Source organism: Rhea americana, unplaced genomic scaffold, assembly GCF_003343005.1.
Source record: "Rhea americana isolate MKP2758 unplaced genomic scaffold, rheAme1 scaffold_75, whole genome shotgun sequence".
In the NCBI taxonomy this organism is placed as follows: Eukaryota; Metazoa; Chordata; class Aves; order Rheiformes; family Rheidae; genus Rhea; species Rhea americana.
The window spans coordinates 2,073,186-2,084,525 of NW_028186923.1; the positions used below are offsets into that span (position 1 = coordinate 2,073,186).

Below are 11,340 nucleotides of genomic sequence, written 5' to 3' on the forward strand. Positions count from 1 at the left end.
CCCTAGTCATTTACTTTTCCTAAGCCCACAGGGATGAAAATCATTTATGCTTTGTTTGATGTTTATGTTTGATTTGTCATTTTGCTGCTTTTGGAAATTATTGGGGGAAGAGACTTGTCACCCATTTCCCTTCCAAAGTGGAATTCCATACGTGAATTAGATGCCTAAATTTATGGTACAGGACAAGGGAAGAGGCTCCCAAGAACAGAGTTGGAAAAAACAGAGCTCTGAGCTGGATGAAATGCAGAAGTGGCGGAACTATCTGAAATCCTGTTCTCTGGAATTGAGCACCTTCTGCAGCCATGGTACCAAATCTGCATCTCAGAAAAATGCCAAAGTCTGAATCTCTGTCCTGCACATAGGCACCTTGGTCATCCTGTGGGATCTGAACGACTGGTCATTCTTTCCTTGTGGATTAACTTTTTAGATTGGCCACATAGTAAACATGGTACAGTAAAGTTACCTGAGAAGTAAAGGTAAAAGCATTTGACTATGTTCGTAGAATTGTACTTTCACTCAAATGTACACATCCTCATAAACAGCTCTTCTCTTTTCTTTGTCAGGGGCTATTGAAGTCAAACTCTGTGGCAAACAGGTCCTCAGAGTGTGAAAGTAGTTGGGCTTGTTGCCTGAGCAGGTGCTGTGCTGCTTGTTTTCCTTGGACCAGAGTGCTCCCAGGCTGTTTCCRCTGGCAGAGGATGCACCGCCACTGCCCAGAGAGGCTGAGGGCTCTCCATCCTTGGAGATACTCAAAGCCATCTGGACAGGGTACTGGGCAACCTGCTTAGATGAACCTGCTTGAGCAGGGGGGTTGGACTAGATGGTCCCCAGAGGTCCCTTCCARCCTCAGCCCCTCCGTGACTCTGTGATACTGCCTCTAGTGCAGCCTTGTTGCAAAGGAGGAGTTTTTCACTGTGATTCAGGATAAAATCACGCGTTTCTCTTGGGGAACGTTCAATTACCAGGTAGGGCTGGTGTGAGAAGATCCTGAGAGTGCTGTCTACTTGCTCAGTTCTTCAGGAAGGMAATGGCAGTGGGTGTCATGACGGTAGGTTTATTTAACAAAATGTCTAGCAACAAACTTTGCCCCAATGTGACAGCTCTACTTTCGGTCCTAAGCAGTAATCAGAGATGACTGGGTTAGTTCTGAGGTTATAGTCAATGTAAGCCCTGCAATTTTTCACTTAATACCTACTTCCCCACAATTTAACATCATGGCCAAAAGTTAACWGAGTTGGACATACGACAGCCAGAGTGTATTATGCTGCATGTATGCCAGTAAAATAGCTGTACAGCGATAAGATTTCTGTCACCAAATGATTGGCTTTGAAGTTCATTTGCGCATTAAGTATAAGAACAGCTTTCTTGTGCGTTTCCTTCTTTCCCCCCACCCTCTGTTTTTCCACCCCGTTGGCAAAGCAAGTTTATTTTGTTGAAGGTTTTATTTTCTGCTGAAAATGCAGGAAATTCAGACAGCTCTCTTGGAAGCTCCCCAAAGCTAATACAAACAAGATGCATATGCTTCTCTTAAAGTAACTAAAAATAAAGTAAATTATTTGAAACTATTTAACTGTAGAAATTCCCCTCTAAAGGGGAAAGGGAAGTTTACATAATTGTAAGTTTGGATGCTGTTAAATTATGTTATCAAGGTGAAATTCCCTGGAGTGCCAACTTGTCTGTTCYGCAGTAAATACTGCATTACACGGGAGTTTATAAGAGCTGCTTTACAAGCAGGCRTGGAAGAGGGAACCACTGAACATCCAAAAATACAAGTAGTCCTTAGTATCTGTGCAACTAGCTGAAAAAAAGATTGTGGAAAATTAAGTGAGGCTGTCCRTTCCTCTGGACTTTCTGGGGATGCAGCTGGTGGATCTGGAGCAGCAGTTTACCCCATCTTTCCTCCTTACTCATCCCTCGTGAAAAGGAGAATGGAGATGGCTCTGTGTTTGGGGTTAATTCGGCTGGCTGGGTCTTTCTGAGGTGCGTTAAGTACATGCTATGGGTATCCTTGTGCTTTCCAAYGTTCACAGAACTGCCTTTCAAGCTGTCTCTATTTCACGGACAAAGCAGTTGATTGTGATTATGYGTTTTTATAKAATATGTTTACAAATCCTTATTTTRGGAGAGGAAACAAATCTCAGTGAATTTTGGCACGTGAAGAATTGCCGGGAGGTGTCACAGATGAGTGCTCAGAACTTAGGAAAGGCCRTAATTAAGGCTGCCTCTGCAGCTTGCGCTCTCACCTTGGTTTTATGTAAAATTTTTACCCATGTGGTCGYGTTCTGTCGCAGAGCGGCACCCTGCGAGACGCCGTGACCGCTTCCTCCGAGAGCTGCAACGGAGCTTTTCCGCCTTCCTGGGTAAACGGTCAAAACCGCAGAACGCGCTTGGAGAAGCCTTTTATTCTCTTGGGAATTGTTACTGTTTAGAGACTGGAGATTTGCATTCATTCATGATACRGCTTTTAAAACCAGCTCTCCGTTGTTATAAAAATTAAAATGAATTTAACGTCAAATTAAGAGGACGAGCGCTCACGACGTTGAAGTGGTGAGAACCGAAGGGTACCATGAATTGGGTGGGTTTTCAGTGACGCTGAGTTCTTGCAGCCCCCCCGGCGGGGAGCGATCCCCTGCCCTTGGGGGAGAGGCGCCAGCGGCAGCCCCCAGCTGCGTCCCGGGGTTCAGGCTGCTTTACCCCCCTGGTGCCGCATGCTCCGACCTGGTTTTGCACAGCGGTGCGTTGTGGTCTTTTAGCAGCACGTCGTTATTGGAGGCTCTGAAATGCTGTGCCCAGCAGGGTGTCGTGCTAATTATTAATTATATTTCAGTTTAAAAAAGAAAGAAAAAACAACCAGCCGGACTTCGTGAAGGCCGGAGACCAGCGCATGCAGCTCTGCCCCCGGTTTGCCTATGCTTTTGCACCTCCAAATCACGTGTTTGCATTTATCAAACTTGAATTATTTTCCTATGGCGAACGTTCCCATTTCTGCGCTTTCCATGTTTTCCTCCGCAGCCGCTCAGCTTCTTTTCRTTCTCTTTTCTGTGGTGTTGCCACTTGTCTGCCCCTTTCCCTTTTGACAAAAGGGGCACAGACTCCCCTGGATGATACCTGGGTCTTCTGCATGTGTCSTTGCCTGGTTTGGTCCTTGGGTGACCAGAACGTCACCAGGCATCTGGCCCTTTGCCCGGCTCTTTCTGTTTAAAAATGAAAATATTTTCAAACACTTAGCACATTTAATTCCTATCCTGACGAGGAAACGTGAGGCATGTACGGTTACCTACAGTAATGTTAGTGCTCTGCCTGACCTTGAATGGTGTTCATCAGGATTGGCATTATATGGGCAATATTTTGTAAAGGAATATTGTAACAAATTAAAAGGGGCAAAGCATGTGGAGCTCATCAGTCTTAGGCAAGAGGAAAATGTCGTTGCTTCTGGCTAAAATCTCATCTGAAAGTACTGTTTAGTTCTACCTGTCCCCTAAAATCAATGTCTTGCCACCCTCCCATCCCCTTCCAGAGCCAATCCGGTCCAGAAAATATTTTTACAACGCTGCCATGGTTGGTGTTGCCGTCTTGGTCGTACGTGCTCTGGGTTGCAACTGCGTTCAGCCGGTCTGGAAGTTATTACACAGGGTGATAAACCCCTTTGCCTTAGCTGTGAATGTTTTTGTAACCTTACTTACATCTGCCTTGACGCCGTGCCTCGATGCGGAGGTGCCGTAGCTGGATACTGGTGACATAGAGCAACCAAAGCGCGCGGCGGTTTATCAGCACTTACGGCATTTCTCCGTTGGCCCATCCAAACCTTGTCCTTGGCTTTCCGTTTGTTTGTTCCTGTTTTGAAAAGTTTTTTTAAGCTTTTACAAATGCTTTCAATCGCTGACTATAGGCGCATACAGCTCTCCAGATTATATGCACGCAATGCCGGGATTCCCACATCGCTTGCTTTTATAGAGTTCATTCTTCATATAAACGCTGTTTTTAGCGTACTCAGCTGCAGRTGAAAATCTGCAGCGTAGCCACCTAGTTTCTTCACTGGGATTCCAGACTCTTCACCAGGAGCTGCCGCTGGAAGGCAAAACCAGGTGGTTTGTTCTGGCCACCAGGTTATAAACTAACTTTATTTTCTGAAAAATAGCCTCTAGTTAAGTTTGAACTGTTTGAAGGTGACCGATAGCAGGGTCTGACTCCCCTTGAAAGAATGTGTTTACAGATGCTAATATGGTTAGCAAGGTGCTCTGCCTGAACTAGCTGTATTCCCCTATCGTAAGGCAAACGTACTTTATTAAAAAGCAATTAATATTTGAAAAGCCATCGTGTGGGTCACTGTGTTTCTGGTAACTGGGCCGATCTCATCTGAGTTGGGTTCCCAGTGTTTCTGAGCAGGCTTTAGGGTAGAAGAACTGCTTTTGCCTGGAGGTTGGCAGACCCCGTCCTTGCACTCTGTCGGCTGTTTGGGATGCCGGAGGAGCTGCCGGTTTGGTGATTGCCTTTGCCCTCCTGCGTCGCCTGCTTAGCCCATGTGGATGGCACTTCACTGGTTCCTTGCAGTTGTGGTAGTTACCTTCCCAGAATAAAGTTGTAGAGAACAGGAAGCGCATCTCTTTTCAAATGCTTACATGGTGCCTAAGTAGCTGAAGACCTTTTAAAAGCCACCTTATTATGCCACATTTGAAAATCAATCCAAGTTGATAGGCCAGTATCACTCTGCAAATGCATTAGCCAGGTGTGAATTTTTCCTTAKATTCCAGATGAAGCAATTATTTCCAGTTTTGTCTTGTATTTTGTCTTGTATTTTTGTATTGTTCGCATTTCACTGTGTCTAGCTGGCATGTTATTTCGTGCCATGCCAACTGGGAGGATCCAGGTAGAGGATCCACTTGCATTTTGAATGTAAGGATTGCGCCTTCTGCCATCAGCAGATTAAGCAGCTGCAGCGATCCGTTTTGCAAGGGTTTCTGCCAACACTGTTAGCTGCACTGCAAAGGTAATTCAGATGGTTGAGGTGGTCATTTAAGAAAAATAAAAAAAAAATTAAAAAGAGGAGGAGATCCTCACATTCAGAAAAAAATCCCGAACCTCCACAGTCAGTCAGACATCGTCGCTGAAGAATAAGATGTGCTTGCAGAATATTCTTCTTGAAGCGAGCACATCAGGAGGCTTTCATCACTCCCGTCTCCAGCGTGCACGCSGAAGACAGGCTGTCGGGGTAACCAGGAGGGTGACAGCACTGCTGCATTTCGGCAGCACTGTGAGCAGGACTGGCATCACCTGCCTGCGCCGAGCGAGAGCAAAATGGCAGAAAASGATTTTGTTGGTTAGACGTTTCAGACTCCACTATGTATGGACTGGATGACAGGCCAACAAAATTGTGTTGCAGGCATGAGCCTTGTCACGAAGTACTTAAGTGCCCTACGAGAATGCAGAACTGCTTTGTAGGCAAAAGTAAGCACCACTGCTTTCAGTTCATACTAACCTGAAAAGCTTTTGGTAGGATTCTTCTTGTTCTCACAATCCAGCATTTGGCACGTCTGAGGTATCTAGCAATATGAACAAAGTAGATCTAACTTTTTTTCCTGTGCCTAGGGGAGGACCTCTATCGAGGCCCTCCGAAAGGGCCAAGCTGAAAATGTGGTAAATTAAACATAGGCTGAACTGCTTTTACTTAGCATGGGAAGGGCTGAAAAGACTAAATTCCCATAACCTTTAGTGAATTTGGCTGCCTACAGTATGTTAATGCTCTTTTGGACAAGATGGCTCCTGTTGAGAGAATCAAGCTAAGAGGTAAATGGATGCATTGCATTCTGGTTTCAAGTCTGGTTGGTACAGGAGCAAACACAACTCCTCCCAGACATTCAGGAATGCCAGATTTGTTCACCACTGAGACATTAGCCAGCTAATAGCTCCATTAGTAATAATTACCTGTGCACCGTCTTTATTACCTAATATATTTTACAACAGAAAAGGGCACGCTAACCTTTTATTCCTTTCTTAAAGGCACAGGACCTGAACGTCATCGAGGAAGTGATCCGAATGATGCTGGAGATCATCAACTCCTGCTTGACAAATTCCCTACACCATAACCCCAACTTGGTGTACGCGCTGCTTTACAAGCGGGATCTGTTTGAGCAATTTCGAACTCACCCTTCCTTCCAGGACATAATGCAAAACATAGATCTGGTAAGTAATACGTTATTTAAAGGGTGCTTACACTTTGTTATTTGATCACTTTATCCTTTCAAGAGGTGGAAGATGTTCATCAGCTCTTAGCATTTTCTTTTAGAATTTATTAAAATGTTGAGTTTCCCTCTCCTGTTTTCTGGGCCATCTGTGACTTAATCTGGGCAACATCTTTACTGAGCAGACCCGGGACTTGTTCGAGGTAAGGATTTTGGTAAGGAGTTCCCGCCCTGTGTCAAAACTTTCATGCCCCTAAGGAAGGACGGTGTCAGCTTCTCTTAACGTCTCTTTGTGAAAGCTTCCCTCTCTGGACAGAAGAAGCAGGGCATCGTCATCAAGTAATCTTTTTTCTTACTCCTTTCACCAGACTRTGAACAATTATAGGGGATTTGCTTAAACAGCTAAGAGCAGGCATGCAACTGCCTCATTCTCTGGGTTGTATCTGAATTTTAAGTTACTTTCACCTCCAAAGTATCTGTCTACAGCAGTCTGCAATCCCTTTGGTAGGTAAACATTTTAGCAGAAAACAAAAGGAAATAACTGTGGGTCAGAACCTGCGATCCATGTGGCTCTCAACCAACAGCATATTGGAGCGTGACTTTTGAAAACAGTTACTAAGTAATTTCTGCTCCATCTAATACTGGCTTTAATATTCATTTTAAGAAACTCAGAAAATAAGAGATCTTAAGTGCAACAAATATTTCTCAGTCCTCTAGTCAGTATTTGCAGAGCTGAGCAACCCTTGAGGTCGTGTCTTGACCACTGGATGCAAGATATTGGAAGTGCAAGCTGAACAGGGTGCTAAATATCTTGCTGCAGTGAATAGTTYATCTCTTCCACGCGAATACAAATCTGCAGAGGTTCTCTGTTTTTATGGGCTTTCATGTAAAAATATTACAGAAGATTGACAGATTTCTGATGCTCCATAAAAGGAAATAATTTGTACTCCTCACAAAAATGTTTGACTGCAATCCTCTTCATCCCTATCCCTTCCTCTTCTGTTCTCACTTCATCTTTTCTGGTCCTGCAAGAGCTTGAAGCAAAGAGGATTCCAGCTCAAAGCTCTCAAACTTTTGGCAGCTGCAGAGCACAGGCAGTACGACACTGCCTGGATGACTGGGACGAGTTATCTTCAAGTTGTGTAAAGAGGGAACATGCTGCAGTCAAGATGACAATGTTCTTCATTCCTGTCTGAGACGGGGAACTTTTCAACTTTCCTTGGCCAAAATGAGGAAAACTGGTGGTGGCCAGGTACTTCTGCCTGACAGTCCCACGCCTCCCACAGAAGGCAATATGTCCTTTTCTTTGTAACAGTTAAATGGAGGTTTTCCTTGACAATTTAAACAGTTCCTCCCCAAAGCTGCTTAATATTGGGTTACAGCATAATGCCAGTTACATTCTGAAACTATTTAAAGCTTTCTAAGGGAGCATTTTGAATTTTTAAATAGCTCCTTTGTTTGAGAAGTGAGGATGTCAAAAAAAAAATATCTTAAAAATGTACCTGTCACCAGCTGGCAAGTGGTGAGAGCTGTCAGGCTTGCAGAGCTGAATAAAAGATGAGATTCAGCTGATTCCTCTTCTACCTTGTCACGTCCCCTAGTTCTTATGTGCTATCAGCACTACCACCATCCTGTACAGAGCCAGCCATTTTCTTGTATGTGGTAAAGCCATAGCATTTTACCTGGTCTTCCTACCACCCGAAAGAGTGACAAATCATGTTAGCCTTGCTCTGCATGGGGTGGAGGGGAACTTGTCTAGGACCACGCGAGCAGTAAATGTCTGAAAAGAACCAAAAAGAGTTCCTGTTTTCCAAACTTTGCTCAAACTTTTCTCTACAATGATGGCATGCAAGTTCCACCCTCRTGGCCACCCACGATACTGTGAACGTCTAAAGCGTAAGTGTGCTCCAGGAGGGGTCAGCAACTCATAGAGGAAAAAAAAAATAAAGTCTTTTAAAGACTGAAGTGCAAAAATGTGCCTATGCTCTCTGGCTCAAGAAGTTCCTAAATTGTATGTTGGTGGAAGCTGCAAGGTTATACTTACTCCTGGAGAAGATCTTGCTATTCTTGACCTCTTCTTACATTCTTCTTTAAACATTCACCCCAGCCTATGGTCAGCGATGGAATAGGAAGCTAACCAGGCTTTTGGTCTGACCAAGGCTGGCTGCTCAAAAGGGAATGGATTAGCCAGTTTCCCATGCATCAGGGAGCTCTGTTGGGTTTCAGGTCATTGCAGTCAATGTAAAGCTGTGAAGTTGCCTCTCTTGCCCAGGGATGATCCCAAAGCTTGCAGCTAGTAGGTGTAAATGGTTGCTGCCTTGGGTAATGGGTGGGAAGGGGAGAGGAGAAGCCACCTTTCTGAAGCCCCAAAGCACCTGTGCTTGGTTGTGGTGCATGTGGATCTCATCCCTTGTTACTTTTTCTGGTCGCTGCACAGCTAAAGAGCATTTGGATTGCCTCCACCCTTGAGTAGAAATGTGAGCATGATTTCATCATCAGATGCTGCTAGGCATCCCTAGCTGCAGAAACATTGTGCATCTCTCTGTGCTCTACTGTGCCCCCTTCTAGTGCTCTGGCAGAATCAAGCCTTGGAGGTGGGAAGCCTTCAGCAAAAACCTTCTTAACACTGGGCATAAAAATTTCTTACCCTGAACTGTAGTTCAGATTTGTATTTCATATAGAAATGCTGCCATATAGTATGTTAATGTTCTCTTTTGGAGATAGCTGACTGAAATGGAAGATTTGTGCAATCTGTAATGATTCTGCAACATAAAAAAACTTGCCAGTTGCTTTGTCAGGAATGTATAAAGTAGATATGACATATCTTGACTTCAGTAATATTTTTTTAACTCTGTTGCATACAGTGTTCTCATAAACCAAATAGGGAAGCATAGAAGAAGTAAAAATACTAAAAGGTGGATGTAAAATTGGTTGAAAAATGTAGGGAGAAAATAGTAACTAGTAGTTAACTGTGCAAATGGAAAGATGCATCTGCCGTGATCCCACGTGGGTACAGAAAAGAAGCATAGTCTAGAGGTGTCCTTYCAGCCTACTCCTGCTAGTGATGTGGTGGCCAGCTTACTCTGTCTGGTTTTAGGCACCATGCAGAAAGATGTGGGCCAACAGCAGAAATTCTGGGGAGAATCAAGAGCCATAGAAAACGTGACCTCTAAGGAAAAGAATAGAACCAGTGCTGATTAGCCAAACGAAGGAAGACTAAGAGCGGTGTGCTATTCTTCCAATAAAAGACCCCTGTAAAGGGAAGGGGAATAACCTGTTCTTCATGCTTGTGGCATATAGGACATGACTGGTGTAAAATGTGGCGAGGAAGATTCGCAGGTGGGTTTAATAAAAGCCTTTCTCATGTTAATAATAGTGAAGCACTGTCAGGGTTTCCACTGTTCAGGCAGCTTTACAGAGGTAATATTGGAGATTACACGTAACCTCTGTGCGCTTCATAGTAGAGGAAAAACTGATGAATGTTTACAGGTCATCACTAGCTAGAATATTACTTCCACTGAAAACTACTTTTTTCATCTGCCTCTAGGTTTTTATAAATAAGCTAAAAATCACCATCGCCAGCTGATTGAGAACATATGGGTGCAGTTAATGCTGTGCAGAAGAAACTGAAATCAAAATGCCTTCTGTTTCCTATTAATTTACTTTTCATTTTAGAAAGTCATCTTAATAGGATACTGGGCATCTTGTTTAGCTAAATGGGATGTGCTTCCCCTGCATGATGAACAAAAAGGAACGCTATCRTTCCTGTGCTGATCTACTGCAGAAATGTCTCAGCTGTAAACTATCTATATGCCTCTGTTTCAGAGGTGGTCTGTAATTTGGTCACCAATCTCAGATGAGTCAGGAATTTGGCAGAAACTCCTCGCTGGTAATTACTAGAGATGAACGTGTTTCGTGACCATGATGAGAACTCATTGGCTTTCATTACTTTCATATTTCCTAAGACCTCTAGGAGCTAGTGGTAGATACAGTGTCGTTAAAGAGGCTTAGCGAGGAGCTGCTGGAATTTTGTTGGCAAAATAGTCTGATAGAAATCAGGAGGTTGCAAGCGATAGTTTAATGATTTAAAGGATCAGATTGATGCAGTTTCCCACAAGGAATTTAAGTCTCCAAAGGTATTTCCTTGCTAGATTTTAAGATCAGTGGAGCTGGCTTGGCTCTACTATAGCAACTTTTGTTTCGAGCCCTGCAGGACTTGCAGTGAACATTATAACTAATCTTTCCTGACTTTCTTTAAAATGCTGATAGAAGAGCCTTGATCCTACTAATTGCTAGAGCCTGGCTTAAGCCCTTTTAGTGATTTCCCCACCCACCCCCAAACTCTACCAACTCCCTTCTGAAAAGATACTGCTTGAAAATGGGAGCATGGCCGTGGAGGAGCTTGAAAGTTTGACAGGTCTTTGAACATATTCTTGTTTTGAGATGAACCTATGGTTTCCCCCACCCCCCARGTACTTTCAGTTTGCTGACAATTTGCATTTCTCTTGTTATTGACCCACCCGGAGCAGTTTCTTTCCCTCTGAAGCTCCAGCGAGGGTCGTCTTTGCCTCGCTTTTGCTCAGAGACAGTGGGTGTGACTGCTGGCCACCGATCCTTGCTGTGATTTATGGTTTCCTAAGGAATCTGCTTAGATGAAGTGCTAATCCTGTAGTACTTTATGACAAGAGGTTTGTTTTCTCTCTCTCTCTTTTTTTTTTTCCTCCTTCCCCCTCCTTTCACTGAATACAGCATGTTACTCTATCGGTGGTGGACAAGGCTGGAAATGTAAAATAGCGTACGTCAAAATATGTAAGCGTCTTTCTCTTTTCATCGCTTTACAAAGAAGAAAGACAGACAAAGGAATCCAAACTTTTTCATTTGCTGCCAAGTTATTCTTCTCTTTCTGCAGAGTTAGCCTTGAAAATTGTGGGCAGAAGAGACAGCAGTGAATTGTACTGTTATTTTTAGCGACAAGAGAGAGTTAAGAGCTGTAGTGCCAGTTAGGCAGCGGTACGGCACTGTGCATGGGTTGGGACTCCCAAGCACTTCAGTTTACACCGAAAGGATCCAAGTGGAGAAAACATCTTGTCCTTGATAGCTCTGCTGCTCGGTGGATGCTGTGGTAAATACAAATGAATGTTTCTTTACTTCAGAGTGTCGC

The 11,340-nt window shown here is 43.9% G+C and overlaps 1 protein-coding gene across 1 annotated transcript in view; it reads left to right on the top strand.

The window, feature by feature from the left end:
* The window catches only part of DYM (dymeclin), a 211,303-nt gene that overhangs the window by 167,796 nt on the left and 32,167 nt on the right, over window positions 1-11,340 (top strand). Inside the window, exon 15 of the mRNA XM_085322185.1 lies at window positions 5,998-6,180. Coding sequence (XP_085178311.1) covers window positions 5,998-6,180 — 183 coding nt within the window. The remainder of the gene's footprint in view (window positions 1-5,997; window positions 6,181-11,340) is intronic.